Raw genomic sequence first — 22,941 nt, forward strand, 5'->3', positions numbered from 1 at the left:
AAAATTTTGCAACTTTACTGCTTCATGCTACATAGGAGGTGGACAGCCTGGTCAATATTTTGAGAAGCAATAATTCTCCAATACATTAGATCCATTCTTAGCCTCATGCATACTAAACTTTGACATTGACTATCACTCACATATTAATAAAAATGATGAATTTTAGTGTACTAATTAGTAAAGTTAAAATTAAAAGAACCCTCATGTGCCATTCTTGTGCTTCTGTATCTCGGTATCTACCAGAGCTTTAGAGATCAATTTTGGTTGACTAATGTAACTACCAAATATGAGGTGTCTGGAAAGTAAAAATGTAGGTCAAAGGGAAATTTTTTTATGCATATGTGGCTACACTGACTTTGACCTCGTTATGCTTTCTCCTCATGAATTGACAAAATGTGATGAAGTGGTGCCTTGAATTCTCGCGAGGAAGAAAGGGGTGGTTGACCATATTTCATCTCTGACAACCTGCTTCAAAAAATTAAAGAAGAAATTTGATGATAAAGAGAATTGCATGCCCTCATCATAAAAGTTGCTGAGTACTTTGTCTTTGATGATGATTTTGTACAGAAAATTGGGCATTTACTGGATGCCCAAAATGTTAACAGACAAATGCAAACTGAACTAGGGGTCCCATGTTCGAATTCTGGCCTGGGCATGTTTGTTCTTTGTGAATGTTCTTTCATCATTTCATCACTCATCCTCATCTTTACGATTAGCCACAAGTTGCGGAGTGTAGTAAAATAAACTAAATTAATCAAGCAAGCAAACCAAACTTTCTCATGTACTATGCAGAGGAAGGGGAACAGTTTCTGGACTCTATTGTACCTGGAGATGAAATGTGGGTTTGGAACAGGAGCAATTACTATATTATTAACAGATCAAAATTTAAATACATCCTTCTTTGACACCGTTTGGCACTATACACATTCCCCCAAAACCAAAACATTCAAAACTTCAGTTTCAGCCAAAAAAAATCATGGCTTCAATTTTCTGAGACAGACATACATGTATTCTCTTGGCACTTCAATTAATACCACTGCATATAGTGTGACCCTGGAATAGTGTCAATGGGCCATTCAGAACAAATTAGAGGAATATTGACATTTGGAATCTGCCTGCTTCACATTATTTGGGTCCACACATGCTACCATTGTGTTTCTAGGAAAATTCAAGTTTTTTTTTTTTTTTGACCATCCACTGTATAGTTTGGACCTTGCACCCAGTGACGTTCACTTGTTTCTCCACCTAGAAACTGGTTCCCAGGCTTATTGAGTGTTTGAATAAGGGTGGCAGCTATGTTGAAAAGTAAATTCTGCACAGGTAAATCATTGGCAGTGGAAGTTTTCTAATATAAAAATTATTTGAATGCATATTGGTCTTGTATCATACTTTCTGGACACACCTCGTAGTAGCTCAAGGTAACATAAATGAAGTCAATCGCTCTGTCTGCCCATGAGATACAATAATCAATGTAAAGTTATTTGATATCTCAGAGAAAGTATATCTAAAATTTTCGTGCAAATGAAAGATTAACACGACATGATTTTTCCTCTGCTTGTCTATTAGAAATAGTAATTTCACTACATCTTGAAGTTTTACAAGAAATTATCATAAGAATATGAATTAACCCTTGGAGCTCGCCATCTAGTTTCAAATGTGGAAAGATTGCTAATTTTTGTAATTTTGTTATAATTTATTTGAAAATTTATTAAAAATTTAGTTTGGTGCTCCATAGCTTGGGGAGTTTGGCAATCTTCGATTTAGACTGACGACAGTTTTCAGCCCACGATTGGAACCCAAAACACGAAAAAAAACAAAAAAAAACAACACTTCACTTTTTGGCACTGATGGTTCAAAAATACATTTTGAGAAAATTTAAGGAGTTGCTTCTGCTTAATATGAAATGAGAATCCAATTTGGAAAATAAAGTTGCTCTTTCATGACATAAAGGAAACTGTATTTTTTGTCAAAATAGTAAAATAGTGCGAGATTACAGAGAAGATAGGAATAAAATACTTCAAAGTTTTTCTAGATTTTTACACTTTTTTTCTGTTTTAGGCCCCTCTAGCTGTGATTGTATTTGTGAGTGTCTGTGTGTGTGTGAATATATTTAGTGGGTAGATCTAAAGGAAACAAATTATAAATTTATAATTTCCTTTCTTGTCTCAACAGCCACTTTTATTAGCATATTGGATCAAGTGTATTATTTATTTGGATGCATGTAGTAATGTATGTATATAACTCTCTAAATCTCAGTTCATTTTACTAACCCCTTAATAATTTAGGTCTGAGGTTCATGTACATTTAGAATGTGCATTCAGTATACAAATGGAACTGTGCAACTGCCATCTTTGAAAACATGTGCAGGTCATTTTTATTGCTTTCTATCCGTTCCTTATTTCCAAAATTGTTATAAACACATATTGGTAAGAGCAATGTATTTAATCTTACATGTATGCTTGATTCGATTCAATTCATACATATCAAATCAGACTGCAAACAAGTCAATTCCTCTGCACTTCTTTAGCGTGTATATAACAACAGTAATGATTTTTCATTATTTTATCATGAAGTGTTAACATTTTTACATTGATGCATAACGTTATATACCAACCTCCAAACTAGAGTTCGTAATAATAAAGAAAAATCAGTCAGATCTGTTGTGTATCAAATGAGAAGTACAAACAGATTTCCAGCATTGAGTTATTCCATTATGATGCAATTCTTTCATCAAGATTAACAAGTTATATTCATATTACATATTTGAGTAAACATTGAATTCTACATACTTAAATATAATCTTAAAAGTGTCATACATCAGTTCTGCTTTTTGTCTGACTATTGAATGCACCATAAGAGAGCCTAATTGGTTTAGAAAAATCCTTGGGTGTAATATTCCTCTCCACTTATAACTGATCTTTTTGCATTCCATGCAATGCTCTGGTCCTCTAACTACCTTATTGTTGAAGTCAAGCTCTTATGGTCCAGTACAGCTATTGATCTGCGTCTATATATTTTCCGTCATTTCCTTACAGAGCCATTTGGAATAAGATGAAACATGCTTTTACTGATTATTAAAATAACTGACAGTCTTGATGGATAGTCTACATAGTCAACCATAATAGAGGTTATCAAAACTAATTGTAACTGAAATTTTTAACTGTGCAACATTTCAATACAATTCACATGTGTTTTTCTCAGAAGTGCAGTTACAGTATATTAATAAACAGTAACAATTTATTAAACTATTAGTCAAAGTTTGTTTTAAGTCCACTTTATGCACAGATAGGCTAATCGGGACTGGACCTAAAGTTCAAAGTGGTATCTGAATCACTATGTGCCTCCACCAGAGAACAAACCTGGAACCCTATGTTTTCTAGGTAATGCCATTACCATTACAACCCTATAATAAGTGGACTGATAGTCCACAAATGTTTCGCAAAGACACTAATTCATGTAACCAGTGACTACAAAAAGTTTTGCCTTAGAAAATGATTGTGTATTTAAAAATGTACTTCACAACACCGTAGCATGTGAAGTCTTACCTTTGTATTCATAACAACAACAAAATAGCAGAATTTTACACAAAGTTAGAAATATCAGATTGATAATCACCTGATATCAATAGAGTACTGATTAGGCCATCCCATCCATACTCAAACAACCCTTAACAGTCCCTACATTTTTTCCAACACCATTCTAAAATGTTTTCACAAATGTCCAATTTTTGAGCATTTTGGCACTGAATTTACATTTACATCCTCTCCCCCTAAAAGTGACCTTTCATCCTCAAGGTGGAAAAATCTGGGTAATCCTTTGCCTCTAAGCATCTGTATATTACTCTTTGAACCCAGTGGTAGGAATAGGCAATATTCATTAGGGAATTGACTATGGTTTAAGAACCAAACAATTTCCAAATATCCGAGACCACTTGCTCTGGTAACTCCAAACTGTATAAACGGCAGTATTATCAAATTTAGTGAAGTGCATGTCCAAGGCTTCAGCAGTCCAGAAGTACTTGTCTAATCTGTTCAATGTTCAATACTCAACTGCCAGATCTCAAACGTTTTTGCATGAATAAGATTCATTCATTGTTCTCGGTCCAGTGAGCAGCTTTTTCACTGTAACCTCCAGGCTTTGCGATCTTATTCTTCATGTCCACTCAATCCAATATCATCTATCCGCTGATATTGTATTCTTCTTCGGAGCCTTTCCCTGCTAACCAATTCTTCCAGTGCATCTTTTAGCAGGCACTTCCTTTTTACCCAGTGTCCGTCATTTTTTTAAATTTTAATTTCTTTGTCACTTCTCGCATTGCTCTTTTCACCAAAATATTACAACATTGTAGGTTCTAATCAAACTTCATAGTGACATTATATATTGGCATTGACTTAATTGCACCACACAATTATTTGAAAGGTACTTTTAGTGGATTAATAGAAGTGTTAAGGTTTTTTTTTTATTTATTTCAACAGTCATAGTACATTGCCTGTTGCTTCATGTGGCCTACTGTCCGTGACAAAAATATTGAGCCCTCTGTTTACGTGCTTGTATAATTGTATTCCGTAGGTGGAAAAAAGTCAAATATGCCTCATTGGAAAGCTGCAAGTGTCTATTTTTTAGTAAGCGTCATCTGAAAATTATTCTTCATTGCATTTTCTTTTTATAATGAAAATTTTACTAAAAAGTGTAGTTTTTTCTTCCATTTTGCAAGAACGGGGAACTTAACAGCATACAGTTCAATATCAACTATTGATATAAAATTGAGATTTTTTGTACTTAAAGACGGATTATTTTGGCACCTCTGTGAAAAAAGTCAAATGAAGATCTTCACTGGATTCTTCAAAAATTGAAATTTTAGGCAAACGTGCAATCTGGAAATGCATAATTGCAAATTCAATGAAAGTGTAAAAAGCCATTCATATGACATATGTGATCCAAATCCAGAAGTTTAACGTGTGTATCTCAAGTATGACCACAGATATAAATTATTATCGACTACTCCTAATATGGAAAACGCGCGGATGACATATGGCAAGATGCGGCCAATCTCAGACTCTGTGGGCTGCAGGTGAATTGCACAGCGTTGCCGCCTCGCTACACTGCCTGCGGGAATATTGGAAGTGCATTCCGTTCGTCCGATCCAAAGCATTGTAGCATTGTTAAATAATTAATAAACAATTTGTCATATTATGAATGAAAGACACTTTCTTTGTATACTTTAGTTTTTGTTACATTTTGTAGCTTTTTTCCAATCTTTATATGAACGTCATTTTTTTCCGTATCTGTATCATTTTATGTTGCTCATTTCAACAGAGTAAGTGCAAAGAAGAGCACGATTTGATGAAGGCGATAAAAGATCTTAACAAATATTCGAACCCGTGACTTCTGGCTTGGCAGTTTCCTCTGTATAAAAAAAAATGAAAAATAACGTGCCAGCTATGTATAGCAACTTCATAACAAAGGAAAACAGTAAAGAAAAAGTGCATGTAAAGGATGTTATGTATGTGTGCGAGTTCAGGCAATAATTAATGGTTAGAACACAAGAGTGATAAAAGAAAATTTGCATTTGTCAATTTCAGTATCTGAACAATGCTTCCCTGTGCACAACAATTCGCTTTGTAACCAAAACTTTCGGCTTACTTTCCGTGTCAAATCTGTTGGCTGAACCCAGAGTTTAAAGGGCTGCTGGCGGCGTGTGGCAAGAAAGTGCACTTTGTCGTAGCAACGAGAAGGAAAACGCGCGAGCCGGTTGCCAAGAAAAACAATTCTGTCTTGTTGTTTTCAGTTCGCAGCATATGAAAAGATGAGGCATGGAAATTTGATTTTTATTCCATGCTCATCATTTGGATATGCTTTGCATCGCCATTGGGCTAACCGTTACCGAGATTGTAACACTGTTATTAAACATTAATTGTGGCTGTTCCACAAATGATAGCAACATTATATATGACTGAGATATTTTCACGTACACAAGCTTCAATCACAAGGAATGTCATATTTTTACGACTGGTTTACAAGAAGCTACACACAATTGAATTCGACTTACATAAAAAAAACACGAAAAAAACTACACTTTTATGAACATTTTTGTTTGAATAGAGAACAGACAGAGCTAAAATCAATTTTTCTTTCTTTTGTCTAAAAGTACACACTTCTATCTTTCCAATGAGGTATATTTGACTTTATTCCTCTCACGGAGTGCAATTTTACAAGAACGTAAACAGAGGGCTCAATATTTTTGTCACGGATGATAGTCCCATAACTCCTTTGGTCATTATTCTTCCTTCTAATGATAAATAAAAAAAGAACATCACTTATCAAATAGAGCATTTATTTTAATTGCAAGAATATCTGTAAGTTTTTAGACTATCTGTAAGATAACTAACTAAAATTGTAGCCTGACCAGGATTTAAACCTGGCACTGTGGCAGATATTAACTTGTAATAGTTATTTTGGTTTGTGGCTTAGTTTTCTCACTAGTGTTCACATGTCTACTGATAGCCAATGACAACAGGAAGATATTCATGGTTTGAATATTATATGTGCAAAGTATCAAAACAACTGGAATTGTGATAATTAGAGGCATGCATATTTCGTTTTTGAAGAAAACGCGAAATGTGAAATTACACATGGTAATGTTAATTTTTCATGTTTCTGAAAGGTGTGAGGTGCATTTTCCCACCCTGTTTTGTCACAAAATAGCGTGTTCGAAATGCAAAGTAGACTCTAACACACGAAATTAAGTGTTTATTTACAAACGCGACACTTTCTGAAGTTTGAATTATCCTGTGAGTTATGCAATTCACGGAAAATTGATTAATTTTTGCTGTAAATATTTGAGAAGCAAAAATGGACCCTTTTACACAGGGATAAACTTAATACTCTGGTAGCTACATAAATGTGCTATTAGAAGGTATATGTTTATTTTGTGCCATAAGTGAAGTTTTTAAATCAAATTTATCAATAGTCGCAATTTTAAAACAAAATTGTCATTTTATACACTGCTTTTGATCTGATTTATTCACCGCTATAACACCGAAATTTCATTTTATTTACTGTTGACTGTTTTTGTACCGAAATATTGCTTTTTTACTTACCAAAAATATGTACCTCTAGTGATAATGTAAGAGTCTGGTTTGGTAAATCAGTTGGTTAGAGTAGTCACACAGAAACCAAAGGTTCCAGGTTCAATCCTGGTCAAGCTACAATTCTCCATAAACGTGTCATTTTTTTTATTTTTTTTCAAATCTTGGTGTGCCTTCTTTCTAATACGTGAGTTTGTTTTATCCGTAAGATTTTGGTACATGTTGTTCATGCATTTTTGTACATAATTATTTTAATTTATTTTAATGTCCATTAGGAATGAGAAACAACATAGCATGCACCATACTAAATTGATATTAATTAAGCTGTTGTGTGTCCCAACAATTTGTTGTACTGTTATTTTTTTAATTTCCTCAAGACAATTGTGAATGCATCTCACGGACAAACTTTGGATGTAGTGATGTTTGATGCAGACGATGCATACAAGAACGATGATACTCTTGGAAGGTGAGGGAAAACAAAGGACCGGTACTCATCTTCAAAGATATAATATTGATACAGCACCTAACACTTGTCTTGTAACAGCTTGTATAGTGGGTGTATAACATATCTTATTTGTTGTAACTATGGTGTCGGGTCTTCTAACAACAGGAGCATGCAAGTTGCTCCAGCATTGCCATGGTGTGCTTGAAGCATGCTTAGGTGTAAACTTTCTTTCAGAATGAAGTGATCTCCTTGTATTTTCCTTAAGCTTGTAATATATGCACATGTGGAATGATTAAGTTTCTATTTAGGTGCTCTACAGTTGATAATTTCTTTTTTTGGTGTTCTATTTAATTTGTGTGTCCCAGAAGTGTGTTTACAATGGTGTCGTAGGGATTTAAAGTAATATTTATAGTAAAGAGTGTGCAGACTATGCACTGATAATGCATCATATAAGTCTAGAGATGGATCATATAGGAAATTAGTTATCGCGATATATCGTCACAGACAATAAGATATGATATTTTTTCCATATGATATCGGCAATATATCGTGGCCACAATAAGTATCGTTCCGGTGATATGTATCATCCCCTTTTCCCATGCTGTATTTTCCCGTCACAAACAGAAGAGTATTTCATGTAATAACAACCAAGTTCGGTACGTCACATTCAGATGGTAACAAAAACATGTACTTCGTACATACCTTATCGAAGCGAGCAAAGTTTGACAAGAATTTGACAAAAATGTTCTTTCCATTGTCACAATATTATTTGATATAAAGTTTGTAAAATGTGTTGATTAGTGGCCTGCGTGGAAAATCTGAAATTTGTCGTTCTGCGTAACTATGTACAATAGACATATGCACTAAAACTGCAAACGCAAAAAGTGAGTTATGGTGACTTGCACGGAAAATCAGCTATTCGTCATTTTGGCTGGCTATGTACGAGAGGCAGAAATAAATGTTCCACATTATGCTTTTCCCTTGCCTGAACTATGGCTTTGACTGGCACTCAAGTCAAACTATATATTTCGTCGACATGATATATATCCTGGAGATGATACACATCAGCAATACAATATATATCGCCAAAATATCATGATAATTATCGTCAAAACATTGTGATGATATATAGTCAGTCTCTTTGATATTGCCTGTACGATATTTTTTCCAATATCGCGGTATATTATGTAGACTGTATATCATCCAACACCAATAAGCACTGAGCATTTAGTCATCTTTCAACTTTTTAGAACATGTATGTCATTATGTATGAATAAAATACATATAGTAGAAAAACAACATAAAATAACCATAATAGGAATGTAAACAAATCATGCAAGGAAGGACTTTACTCATATGAAAATAGAGCACATACCCACTTGTTGAAGACCTAAGCTATCATCAGGGCACATACTCATGACCAACTGCTCATTTTTATTAATGCTTCCCATGTGAACCAGTAAAAAGTTATATGGCATGCCCTGGCCTTCAAAGGGCTGTTGCACTACTGAGTTAGTTTACAGCTTACATTAATCTCTCAAAATATTCAAGCTACTTCTTATTATTATTCTTGTTCTATCTTCGACGTATTGCAAACTTTCCTACAATGAGCATCGTTAAAGAATTACTCATCGCTTGTGCCTCTCATGGTTTGTAACAGAAGCTTATAATGTTATCCAAAGGCTTGAATCCTACCATGCTGTTGTAAATGTACTTTTGGGTCATCCTGTATTCCAAGTATTGGTGTTGTTTTGGCAGTGTTCATGGCAGGGTGAAGCAGAGTGGCCAGTGTTTATGCATCTTAGTTACTTTATTTATATTAAGAGAAAGATTTGAACTCCTCAACACAGGACAGTAACGACATACATAGTTGTGTCGCAAGATTTTTCTGTAGTGTTTCATAACCTTGCATATCATCCATGCAGTGTGGGTGTGTGAGACTGTGATAGTAGTTATACAAATTATTATTTATGAGGTTTGTAATGTTAGGTAAATGTTTAAACTAATTCCCTGATAACCAGACCTGAGTTGTTGACATGGCGGTGTAAACATTTGCATTCCAGAAAAAAAGTGAAGCATCAATCCAAATTTAAAATAATTGTGTAAAAAATGCCTTTCAGTAAACAAGTAATACAACGATGGTTTTTATTTTCTTGATCTTTTCATCCCAGGCAAATTTTACTTTTGAGGAATCTTTTCTTTCTCCAGTTCACTTGAAAATTCATTCAGTGCAGGTTGTCAGAAACATTCAATTGTTATTGGATCGCAAGCCAGTCCCTGAAGTTCCCTCAGCCATGAACACAGCTTTAGATTTTAATAGCAAACAATTGGTGTAGTTAAAGTCTGCACTGTTTGGGTGGTATTACCGACAGTAACTGGTGTTGTGGTGTAATTGTAATGCTGTGGTGTGGTGGGAATTATTATTTTTTGAGAAACTGGTATTTATTTTGACATTTCTATAATGTCTCAATTTTTTAAGAACTTGTGCTCTACAGCGTCCATGAAGAAAACTTGGTAAGTCTCTCAATACTTTGAACAGCCCTGTAAGTTACATTAGGTCCTGTTCTTGTGTATATATATATATATTGGGAAGTAATTGTGTATACTTGTGTATGAATAATATGGTTCTTAATACAATTTTCTCAACAGATGATGTGTGTTCTGCAATTGACGGACTTGTTATTTGTAGTTCAGGATAGTTAATTTCTTATTTAAATTATTTACAATGTGCTTGTAAGGTGCAGAATCTTTCCTTAAACTTATCATTCACCAGTATATGATATATCCTGCTGGACATTTGAAGTAATTTTGGTCCACCTGTAACAGAACTTGATTGAAATCGATGTACAAGAATATCTTTCTTGCAAAGCATTGCAATACCTTTTTCTTTCATGCATATGAGTTATTAGTAATAACACCTGTCTGACTTGGACATGAGTAAAACATTTACCATTGTCGTTACTTCTTATTATATTAATATTATTCTTTAATAAGAGGGTTCCTGCTTGCTTCCACATTTGTTCAAGTGATCGCAGGTTTGGTTCCTGATGGTAACCCCCAAAATTTCGGTGAGTGTCCATTGTGTAAGGAATGAAGAAGTTGGGTGCTTGTTCTGTGATTTGTTTCATCAATTTCCCATTCATCTGCATCATTGAGTTTTACCTTTTTTTATAAGGGCAATGTAAAATAACAAAAAATACAAAGTTTCAGTATTGGATACTTCTCTGTATGTTAGTGACAATGTCTCTTCAGTAGCATTCAGTGTTAATTGACATTATCCACTGTTTAGTGCTTTCAATTTTTTTCATTGTAGCACTGCTTTCTTCGAATGTATCTTAAGTGAAAACAAAAGTGCCAGATTATGGATAATGTCAATTAACAGTTCATCCTATTTGAGTATTTATCAACATTGTGAGAGTGAGTGGGAAACTACTTTGAAAGAAGTAGTAGTGAGCTCTGATAAAAAGTGCATTGCACAGACCATGTGTCGTGCAGTGAAAAGCACTCTTGTAGGCTTTAATTTTGCCAATTATTACAGGAAGGATGTACAGTCAATGCATATTGCCGTCATTATGGAATCGTCAAAACAGCCTAAAATCCCTATAATTTATATTTCTTTTTTTTTGGCGGACTAGGTAATTGTAAAAATCAAGATGCACTATACAGTGCAAGGTCGTTTTTCAGGATAGGGTGTACGTTGTAGGAATTTCAGCATGTTTTCCAATATGTCTGACAATGGCAAATTTCTCCTGACTGTTAAAAAGTAAATGTTTTCTCTTTTACTATTAAATTAACGTTCCGAAAGTCGCACAAGTTCATAGCATGAAGATTGTGAAGTTCATTATAATGTTTTTCAGTCGATTTTCATGTGATGTGCGAGTTTTGTTCTCAATCAAACACACTCACCGGGACCTTGGTTTGTTCAGTTATCTGCCATTTGCAGACAATGCATGTGCGCGATGGCTTCATTACACTGTTTTGGAAAATATTATATAATTTGAACAGTGTGTGATATGAAGCAACATACACAAGGCAAGTGTGGATTAATGTGTATTAAAAATGACTGAAATGAACACACATGTCTTTAATAGAGCTTATTTCTCCCAGAATGCCATTTCTTCCTCTGGATGTGGAAAACTTCTACAAGAAAACACTGCAACTGGTGCATTTTACCTAGTGCATTCATATAATCGGTAAAATAATTGGTTTTCTCAGGTTCAATAAACCAGTTATTTTCGTTCAATTTGTGTGTTTTGTTACAACTCCAGGAACAAGCCCTATATTGCAGTGAAACTAAACTGAATGGCCCAACAGTCCTACGAGGGCCAGGGCCTGCTGGGCCCAATGTCTGTTCTGTGGGTCATGCGTGACCAGTGCATTGAGTCCCATCTCCAATTGTCTTCTTTCCAATTGTCCTCACAACCTGAGTTAACTCCAGAATTTTGGGGGCATCTACTGGGAATCGAACCCAGGACCACTTTCACCAAAGGCGAGAGCACTAACTATTTTTTTGTGCAGGGCTCCTTTTGTAATGAACCTCAATGTAAAAAGAAAATGTCTAGTTAGTAAAGGATGTAAATCTTAAATAACGAAGCATCTGATAAAAAAAAGTACAGAACCAACTTTCAGGGTGGATGTCCTAGCTTAGAGGTACATAATGGCAGTAGGTATGTGGTAATAATTAGTGCTTATAAACCTGTTAGCAGGAAGTGTACTGTTTTCTTCAGCATGTTCTGTTTATCTCTATTCAAGGTAGAAATATTCTCTCGTAAAGGCCAAGAACTCCTCATAGAGGTTTGGGATTATGACCCTGGGTTTCCAGGTGTTCAGAATGACGATTACCTAGGAAGGTAGTTGTAGAATCGATTGAGAAATTCTATCCCCACTCCTGCATGAAGCAGACTACTAAAAGTGCCCTAATTTCCTTGTTTTCCTCCTGCATGGTCGGTGAAATTTGTTGTTAGATACCCAGTTTAGTTCCAGTAATAGTGCACAAACATTAAAAGATTGTGTGTATTTTAGTTTGAAGTCCAGGAATAGTTTGTTTTTTTATTGTTGCATATTATTGTGTTGATTTGCGTTGATTTTTACTTAGATAATTAGGTGAGTGTTGTGTAAATAGTGTAAATAGATGAGTGTTGTGTAAATAACTTATACCTGCATGGACATTGATAGAATTTTGGAACTTTCATTGTAAATTTTAACATATTTTAGTCTCCATAACATGTAGGGCTGAGTTGAACTCTACACTGATATGATAACTGAGTGGTTCTTAACCTATGGTCTCTAGCCCTTCTAACTCTCAGGCCCTTTTTGCAAAGGCTTGAAGAAATGTTGCAAGCTTTTTATACTTGGCGTGGAGGTTCATGTCAATAGTTAAATGAACCAATTTAGAATGCAAATAAGTTTGTCGTCTTTCTAGAGGTATTTTGATTTTTATTAACGTTAGAGATTGTTTATAATGCAAAAATGTTGCAATATAAAATCCACCATTTTAAAATAAAGGGTAATTTTACTGATAAAACAATTCACTGAGGTGCCTACATTGGCTAATACCAATAGTCTTGTCACATCCTTAAAAGTAAGTATAACATTATAAAAAATAAATTTTGACTTGCAAAACATGTTGAATCCCTGAAAAGTAAAATATTGCACTATCCACACTTGTGCTCAATGTTAGTCGTCAGCAATCTATATAACTCTGAACTCCTCTTCCCTCTTATCAAAATTATGTTACCTAAACCTCAGGATTAAATTACTGTTGTTGTGGAATCATTGGAACAGTCCCTAAAATCCGTATCATTTATATTCCTTTTTTTTTTTTTTGTTTTGAAATGTAGGTAATGGTAAAAATTACGATGCATGGTTGTCTTTCAACAAGCCAAGGAAGTAACAAAAGTATGACATGCATGTAGTGTGTTGGGTTCTGTCCCATGTTAAAATTGTGATATACATAGTATGCATTATGGAGGTGAAGAAGAAGGGGAAAGTCTGAGTTTTATTCTGAGTTCACCTCCCTATTTCATTATTTGTAATAGGTAATAAGTAACCATGTCCCCATGAGAAACAGCATTGGAGTTTCCACAGAGTTGACTGGAGAAGAGGGAATTTTTATGCAAAATCATTCAAGAACCTGGAAATACCGGGGAAATGTTCTTTTCTTGCTAGAACTGGAAACTGAAAACTTTTTCCTCTCAACTCTTTCTAGGAAATGTTTCATCTAAAGTGTTTTTATTATTTGCTATTTATTTTCAGGACTGTTGAATAAACAGTGTTGAATATAATTGAATTAACATGTGTTTAAATAAATAAAAATAAATTATCTTCACATGTTAATAAATTAATTATCATGTGAAGTTGAGTAAATAACTTTTATTTTTAGTATGTTAATTCATTAGAGAGAGGCTTGAAAAGCTATGTTAAAGTATCTGGAAAGCCAGGGAAAGTCAGGGAATTCAGTTTTGTGAAATGAGTGAAAATCCAGATCATAAGTTAACCTCTCAAGATAAAGACATTGTCTATTGTGAAGTGGTGGATGTTAGTATGTATGGAAATGTTTCTTTCCACAAGAAAAGTGAAAAAAGGGGTCAGTGATTGCTATAATGAAAGGGATTGGTTGGGAAGGGCTTCTGGCATTTTTTGCTTTAATATAGAGCCAAGCCTAACATGGTAATATGCTAACCTAACTGTCATTGCCTTCATAATGGCTTAAGAATGGAAGAATTAACAAAGGACTGTTCAATTAGGAAAAGTTTGTTGATCATTGAGTTGTATCCCCTGTTTAACCTTAACGTTAATATATATCCTGATTGATAACTCAAGTATAAATATCAATTTTAGCTAAAGAATAATACAAGGCACATGCCAAAAAAAAAAGGGCCGATAATTTTTTACTTGGAACTGGCAACACTGACGAAGCTGCACGTGCGTGGAAGCATGCTTTAGTATTCTGTGCCTGCAACAGAGGTGCAAGTAGCATAAAGTTGAAATGGCTGCTGTAATAGAAAATCCCGCGAAATGTGAGGTGAGGTCGGTGATCAGATTTCTCAATGCATTACTGATCTAGGCAAGGAGTTTCCTGAAGTGTCTGATAAAACATTGCATCGAATTGTAATGGACAATCTGGGTTATCGCAAACTGTGTGCTAGGTGTGTGCCAAAAATGTTGACAAACACTCACAAAGATGAAAGAATGAAATCAACACGTGATTTTTTGACCCACTGGGAGAAGGATGGGGATTACTTGTTTTCTCACATAGTGATTGGAGACGAAACCTTGATATCGTACGTCACTGGTAAGTCGAAGCAGCAATCCATGCAATGGTGTAAGTCTGGTTCACCGAAACCGAAGAAATTCAAGAAAACACCATCACATCACAAAATCATGGCAACCGTGTTTTGGGACCAAAAAGGTGTAATCCTCGTGGAATTCCTGGAACCGGGACGAACCATCACAGCAGATGTGTATTGCCAAACACTGTCTAATCTGTGACATGCCATCCAAAACTGGCGAAAAGGAATGTTACGGTCTGGAATTCTGCTTATTCATGACAATGCTCGCCTACACACAGTTGACCATACCGTTGCAGCAATTCAAAAATTCCGATGAGAACATTTTAATCACCCACCATACAGTCCCGATCTTGCCCCAAGTGATTACTTTCTGTTCCTTCACCTCAAAAAGCGGCTTGCTTCGCAATGTTTCGATGATAGTGAAGTTGTCAATACATCAGTTCTTGACTGGCTGAGATTCCAGGTGGCAGATTTCTATGCAGAGGATCTACGCAAACTTGTTCCATGGTACCACAAATGCTTGGAGCTTCATGGTGACTATGTAAAAAAAAATATATTTTCATTTTCATATATCGCTATGTAACTACATAAACTAAATTTGAACATGGAGATTATGACTATGTTCACTTAAGTTTCAATTTCACTGCATCTTTCACTCCACTATCCATATTTGAGGGCCCACTATCACAGACATATTACTGTTATATGTGAACTCCTGGGTTTTGGGCATATACGATTGTTGTTCCTGTTAAAGCGAAGAAGCTGTCAGTGCTGTACGCTAGTGTCATCCGTGTGAACTGTTAGATGCTTGAGCAAGAAACCCTCAATGCCGCACTCTATAGGCTAATGCATACATATGTTCGCAAGACAAAAATATGTAAGCAAATAGGAACAGAGCTGTGTAGTATAATGGAAAAGCAGAAAATGTTACGTGTTTGATATATGAAAATTTACATTAACATTTTTTGATACACTCTTCTAGTCTATTCTATGTAGATTTTTTTTCCATGCTTGATGGTATCAGGAATCTAGTGGTAGTGACATTTTTGTCTCTTCTAGTTATGCTGCTTTGAACGTTTGAACTACTTCCTTCTTTCTTGATATTTTCAAATACGTCCTGGCTACTAAAAATATAAACCAAAATTGAAATATAATTCTGTTCCATTACTTTGGCAGTTCATAAAATGTCAGTGTACATATGTACATTATACTTACATTCTATTTTGTTAAATGCTGCTGTATTTTTTTTTTTTTTTTAGAATTGTATCTGGAAGTAGTGAACTGCTTTCTTGTTTAATATACAATATATTTATTAGGGCTGCCACTGATACTTTTCCCAATTCTCTCACTGATACCAATATCAATTGAAAATAGTAAAAGTTAAAATCTTCAAAATATTGATTAATATTGAAATCTGAGTATTCCACTGCAGAAATATGCATTAATTTACCAATTTTTTTCTTCAGAATATTGAAGAATTATATTGGGATATTAAAATGACTGTAATTTAATCACAAGATCCATTTTTTCATGTAACACTGATGCAAAATAAATGAAAACATAAAATTTTGCATAATTTTCAGGATACTCTGACTTCGTGAAAGTGTTGTACAGATGGTATTTTGTGTACTCGTGAAAATACTATAATTTCAGAAAAGTATCTGTGAATAAAGTCAAACCAATATATTCTGATAACGATACCATTGGTATCGGCTGATACTTATATATATTGGCACCAGTATTGGCGCAGCCCTAAAATTAATATAATTTTTAAGCAAATTAAATCTTTCCCTGGCAGCCAGATTTATATCAACATTACGGCTATTCGCATAGCATGTTTTTTTGTCAGTTCAGAAAGATGTTAATTTTGCACATATACAATACAAGAAGTTGACCACATTCTTTATTTTAGAGTTTAAACTACACTGAACATAATCTCATGAGATTGGAAGTTGAGGGAAATCTCACAGTACATTTGGAACTTAATACATTTGCTTTCATATGTATTGCTTAAATTGTTTAAATGATAACATTGCTGAAATTTGGCATTTAAGAAAAGGGCACATGCTGCATATAAAATGCAATGTACTTGTGCCTTCGAAAACAACACTTCATTATTTATTTTCTTTTGTTTACTGTAAAGTGTACAATTTTGTGATCTTTCAACCCATAGTTTCATAGTTTATAGTATTCTAAAGGTTTTTTTGACATTATCACAATTGTAAAAATGTTCACCTAATGTAAGAATTAAATACAATAGGCAGAGAGATTCCGTGCAATCACAAAGTTACTAAACATATGCTTTATCTTTAAATAGATTGAACAGGGATAGAATTAATAAGTGCAAGCTTTCAAGTGTGTAGCTTCTATTCATATTTAACAATGATTTTTCTTAGCTGTTAACTAACAATAGCTTGTTAATTTATAATTTAACAATATCACTAGTCACTACAATTATTATGCAGAAGTAATAATACAGCATGCTAGTGTTAGCATATAACAATGTACAGAACTATATTAGAAAACTGTTTAGACTGGTAAAAGCTTGTTGAGTGAAGCCGAAATGTTACTACAAAAAACTTGTATTCTTGTTTATTTGTATTGAAATAGAAATAAAAGAGAAGCTGGCCTGAGGTGATAAAACTTTCACTGACATTTGATACTAATACTTGGAAATTGAAACCATTTTAAAGTAGTTGAGAATATAAATTTTAAAATATTCATAATTTCACATAAAATTATTTAATCACAAACTCCATTTCTCCTCACAATACTGTTGCCAAAATAATTTCCAGGATATACAGTGACCCATGGAACGGCAGGTAGCACACCGGCTAATGAGAGCATGTTTGTCGGCAAACTGGATGCAACATGAACTGCTAGCTATGTAAATTAACTCGTACAATTACATTGACAGTTAAAATGAGCAAGTACCTTGTTACAAGAGGTGTTGGAAATGTCCTCCTTCATGTACACATTCATGAACACATATCAGTTCCTCTTCTGAAAAGGTTTCAATTTCTCTCCTGATGTTTTCTTTCAATTCTTCTAATGCATGGCTTCAGATTTAAAAGCTTGGTAGCTTACCATGCGGATGTCATGGAATTGTCTGTTTCTTGTGCAATGCACCGGAAGGGGTTTTTGAGGAGTGTGTTCCAATTGTGCTCCAACATCATCTACTTTCTCTTCACCCTTCGCTTCTTATGAAGAACAAATCCTGTTTTCGAACACTGTTTCTGTGTGAAACAGGAACATCTAGGAATTCTGCTGCAAATCGTATTTCTATAAAATGCCTACAATAATTCGTAATGATGTGAGAGTCGTACTTAAAAATTCATTGTTTTAAATTGTACTTATAGCGTGGCATTATTAGACTACAGAAAAGCACCAGTAGTACGTAAAGTAAAACAAAACAATCTAAAATTCTTGTTAACACCATAACATGTCACAAAGATGTGCAAACTGGACACCACCTACCTGGATACTGATGCACCCAGCGCCAAGGTCAGCATACACATATGGGTATAATAAATGCCAACAGATGTGCTCTCACTGCCCAGCAAGCTAGCTGCCGCTTCACGGGCGACTTGACTGTGAAAAACACTGTACATGAACTCCATGAAAGCATTTTTTGCAAACTGCGAAATTCCTTTATACTGGAAAAGTATTTCAGTATCCAAAATGATGAATATGATTAACTTCCAGGTGATGCTTAGTAACAAGCAGTGCACTCTAGACAGAGCAGTAGTGTAGAGATATACCATGAAAGGTACGTCTTTTTCAGATATCTTGTTTTGTGTCTGTAATCTCTTATAATTAAAAAGTCGCCCATTTAGTAGAATGTACTGAATGAAAGAGCCAAAATAACATTCTGTATATTGAGCGAAATAAATAAAATACTATAACAAATAAGATTACTAATGTACCGTACATGCGTGGACTTGCCTATTATTTGCAATTTTGAAAAAGAAATGCCAGCAAATATGTTCAATTAAAATAAGACTGTAAGTTGCTTCTACTAGGTAATTGTAGTGACACTACCATTTTTCCTTAGTAATTATTTTTTCCTGCACAGCTCTTTCTTGTAGTCGGCAGGCTGCTGTGTAAATTGCTAATGAGAGACGTAATGCTTTAAGCTTATGGCTACTAACTTTTGCGTATTCTTCTCAGTTTGTAATTGAGGAAAAGGGCCAAGAGTTGAATGCGACATTGTTTGACAAAGATCCTGGAGACGATGACTTCCTGGGCAGGTACAGATATGAAGTAGAATAAACATAAGGTTTCCATTTTACATTTTTGTTGGCTTCTTTTGTACCCTTTTGGTGACAGAACGTTTGCTTTTTGGCCCCTTATCAAAAGCTAGCTTTAGAAATGGGAACATTTTGAGATTAGTAAAGAGAAGCATGACATGGTAACTGTATGCATTGATTTTTCATTTATTTTGAAAGCATTATTCGATGGAGCTTTGTGTTCTTCCTCTTTGTCTTAAATGTTCTCTATTTTTCTTTCAAGAGTAAATTTGTTAAGATGTCTTCGTTACTATTGTTGTTACGCTAAAATATGTTACCTACAGGCCATGAACTGATTTAACACCTCAAAAGTTCTGGATTGAAGTCCCAGCCAAGCCTTGGGTGTCCCATTGTGTATTCTTTAATCTATTTTTAATTTATTCACACTTCTTTCTTACTAGTGGTAAATAACTACAAAGTAAGATTAATAGAAAAATACAAAGTGGAAAATATGAACTTATTTATAAAAGAAAGAAGAAAAAATTCATGTCAAGCAATGGGCTGCACTGTTAGGTGTGCAATTGTTTGTTGAAATGACGTTTCACAGAGTGACATCTGTTGTTCGAAAGGTGAACTTTGAAGAGATCAGATAACCACTTTTGCATATAATTCACGGGGTATGATTTCTCACAGATTAAAATAAATGATTTTCTTAGGAAATTCCATCAACATGTTTAAGTAAAAGAAAATCTGTCGTCATATTTATATTCAAATGATTAATGGTTCCCATTTTTAATCATTAGTTTATTTTAGGCTATCCAGTTCCTCTCACTCCCCTGTTATTAGTATTAGTGTTTGTTTTCACGTACTTCAATAATTTTAGTTGCACATATCAAAGGATTTGAGTTAAGTACCATTTGGACATTTCAGTTCTTTCAGTGACACTAAATCTAATTTTTAATTTTATTTCTAACAAAACTAGTTGCAGTTATTTGACAAGTAGTGTAGAAAAACTGAAGTTATTGATACTTGTATCAAAAATGTATTCCCAGTTTCTTTTCAGTGAATCCAAGAGTTACATGGAAGGAATATTTTGCATAAAATCATATTTTGTCTAGAATAACTCAAGTTCTGTGTGGTGAGATTTTATATTTAGTATATAAAAAGTATTGTGAAACACATGTGCAGTGCTTTGTTTGTTCTTAACAGTGTGCTTTCAGAACAATTTTGTTTTCCTTTTGAATTTTGGCCTTGTGGCAAGGAAAGAAAGGTTGTTTATGCTTTGCAAATTATTCGATATTTTGCAAACGGGAAGTTATTTTGTATTCTTTCCTGAAGCTAAAAAACCTTAAATATTATTGTACAGAAAGAGGCAAGGGCTGATTGAACGCACAGGATTAATAAGTACTTAACAAAATTATGATCTTTGAGCTTTTGTTCATGGATAAACTTGCCTCCTTATTAAGAATTTTCAACTTTAGAGTACGAAATAAGATAGAATAAATTTCCTTCTGTTAGTTTCAATGTATTTTTGCTCATAGGCATTCTTTACCTTTGAAATATTTTTTCATGGATTATGGAAGGATGCGTCTCTCCCTATTTCAATGCCTGTGCTTTTGGATTGTTGCATGATGGGATTGGATTAAAATAATTTATTCATTTGAAAAAAAATCTTGAAACCAAAAACTTCCATCTCTTCAGATTTGTGTTGATTCGCCAATAATACAACTTTGCATCTTCAAGATATTAGTTTTGTTAAAAACTTCAATAAAAATGGGTCTTTCGTATTTGGTTCACCAGGTACTTGCAACCATTGTTCGAAATTACCAATTTCAAGCAGCATGTTGAAATAAGAAATGCAAGTGCTTTGAATTCTCTTGAATGCAGGAAGAAGCATTTAGTGTTTTTATCCATCAGTTAACTTAGAGTGTATTTTGAATATTGCAATTGGTCCTGCATGTCATTTCTGAGATCGATCTTTTGCATAACACAAAGTATTTGATCAGTATAAGAGTGAATTTTGCAATATATTTGAACCTGTTTGTTTCTGAATGTTCAATAAAGATCTTTATTTTTTTTAGTAAGAATGATTAGATTAAGAAATTAATTCATATATAATAATCAGTAATATTAAAGCAAGGGATGCTATTCTAATGATATTTGTAAGTACATAATGGAGCTGACAGATTTCAACATGCTAGCCAATTGTCTGCTTTACTGAGCTACCACACCTATTAAAAAGTTGCACACTCCCATGGCATTGTAAGCATTGAGAATGGGGAAGGGGGAGCTATTGGGCTTGAACAACCATTTCTGCTCCTGAATTGTCTTGACTGAAAAAGATATTGTTTGTTGACCAAATAATTTTATAAAACTTGTGAATTGTTCACATAAGCTCATTATAAAAAAGTAGTTGTGCTTCCATGGTGTTTATGGAACTTCTTTGTAATATAATTGTGCCCAGTATATGAATATGCAAGTGAGTTCATCCATATTCATTCATACATTCAAGAATTTCTACTTAGCTTACCAGTTGCAGTCTATAATAATAATTTTGTAGGAAATATTTGTACATCTGTGTTTTGTAAACTGATACTTTTTAACAATCTGTTGTGAACAATATAGGCACATGATTGTGCAGAATACAATGGTGAAATATAGGTCTGACTCATACAGTCGTGATGATTAGTGTTTGTTTTTCAAGCTTTACATCCATGTAGTCTGCGTCCAACACATTATCAGCTCTACTACCACATTAGCATGTGATATTTACCTGAAAAAATATCATAGAAAAAAATGTAGTTAGTGTAGATTAATGGCACAAGTACTGCTCTACCAAGAAGATAAGACTGTCTGGCACTGTCATCTAATTTTCAACCCTAAGTGAGCAATGCAATCAGCTGCTTACCATTTAATTATACTCCTCTATTACCACCAGTATTCTTCTACACATCTTTGTCATCTTTATTCAGTGCCAAGTGAAAGGAAAACCATACCCAGTGAAAGCAGATGTACCAGGTGATCCATTTGGGATGTCATAAAAGTAAAGTGTTATACACCAGAAACCATTCAAATTTATTGCCTGTTAATGGTACGTACATGTGTAGGAGAGCCACAGTTTTTGTATCCCAGCACATTAACACTCAACAGGTCCGCCATTGCGGACATGGCACAGTCTATACTGCGCAGACATGCACCACATATTGTGCATCATTTCTGGAGTGATCTGTTGAAAAGCTGCTCTCATCTGCAAACACAGGTCGGTTTCAGTCTGTGTTTTTGTGCATACACCAGTGACTTAACTTACTCCCACACACAAAAAAATCTGAAAAAAATCTGCAGGCGTTAAGTCCAGGCTATTCGCAGGCCATGGGATGGGTCCACCATGGCCACACCAGCGATCGTTGAATATCCCATTAAGATGATCCCGCACTATGAGAGCCCAATGTGGCAGAGCACCATCTTGTTGAAAGATAGTAGTGTCCAGTATCCCAATTTTGTATACCATACGATGCACTGAGTACGCTGTTGTGGCGTGACCACCATCTTGTGTCTCATGCACGCATGCTAGCACGGTCACGTGGTTGAAGTCTGCAAACTTCGCTCACTCGAAACTTACGACCTTACTGCTTAGAGTACGGGAAACTGTTCAGACATATGTACATTAACCTTGTGTGTATAATACTTTACTTTTATGAGATCCCAGACGGATCACCCGGTATTTTTTGACAACAAAGCAACGAAGGCAAGTTGTAAATTTGGCAACACAGGGGCACTTGGGCACAAGTGAAAGGAAACATTTCCATCATCAGTGACCTCAAGAGATGTAAACGAATGGCAGTCCACTTTAGTTTGCGAGGTGGCCATATTCGTTCTCTTCTTGGTAT

General features: G+C 34.6%; 1 protein-coding gene across 3 annotated transcripts in view; it reads left to right on the plus strand.

The window, feature by feature from the left end:
- The window catches only part of Esyt2 (extended synaptotagmin-like protein 2), a 110,746-nt gene that overhangs the window by 23,602 nt on the left and 64,203 nt on the right, over positions 1 to 22,941 (plus strand). The window contains exon 9 of one of the 3 annotated variants that reach the window (XM_083142537.1): positions 7,466 to 7,554. In XM_083142537.1, the coding sequence (XP_082998663.1) occupies positions 7,466 to 7,554 (89 nt within the window). Of the gene's footprint in view, positions 1 to 7,465; positions 7,555 to 12,285; positions 12,384 to 18,995; positions 19,076 to 22,941 lie in introns of all 3 variants that reach the window. The other 2 variants (XM_083142536.1, XM_083142538.1) reach the window with 2 other exon arrangements.

The sequence above is a fragment of the Lepisma saccharinum genome, chromosome 21 (assembly GCF_977018435.1).
Source record: "Lepisma saccharinum chromosome 21, izLepSacc3.1, whole genome shotgun sequence".
Classification (NCBI taxonomy): domain Eukaryota; kingdom Metazoa; phylum Arthropoda; class Insecta; order Zygentoma; family Lepismatidae; genus Lepisma; species Lepisma saccharinum.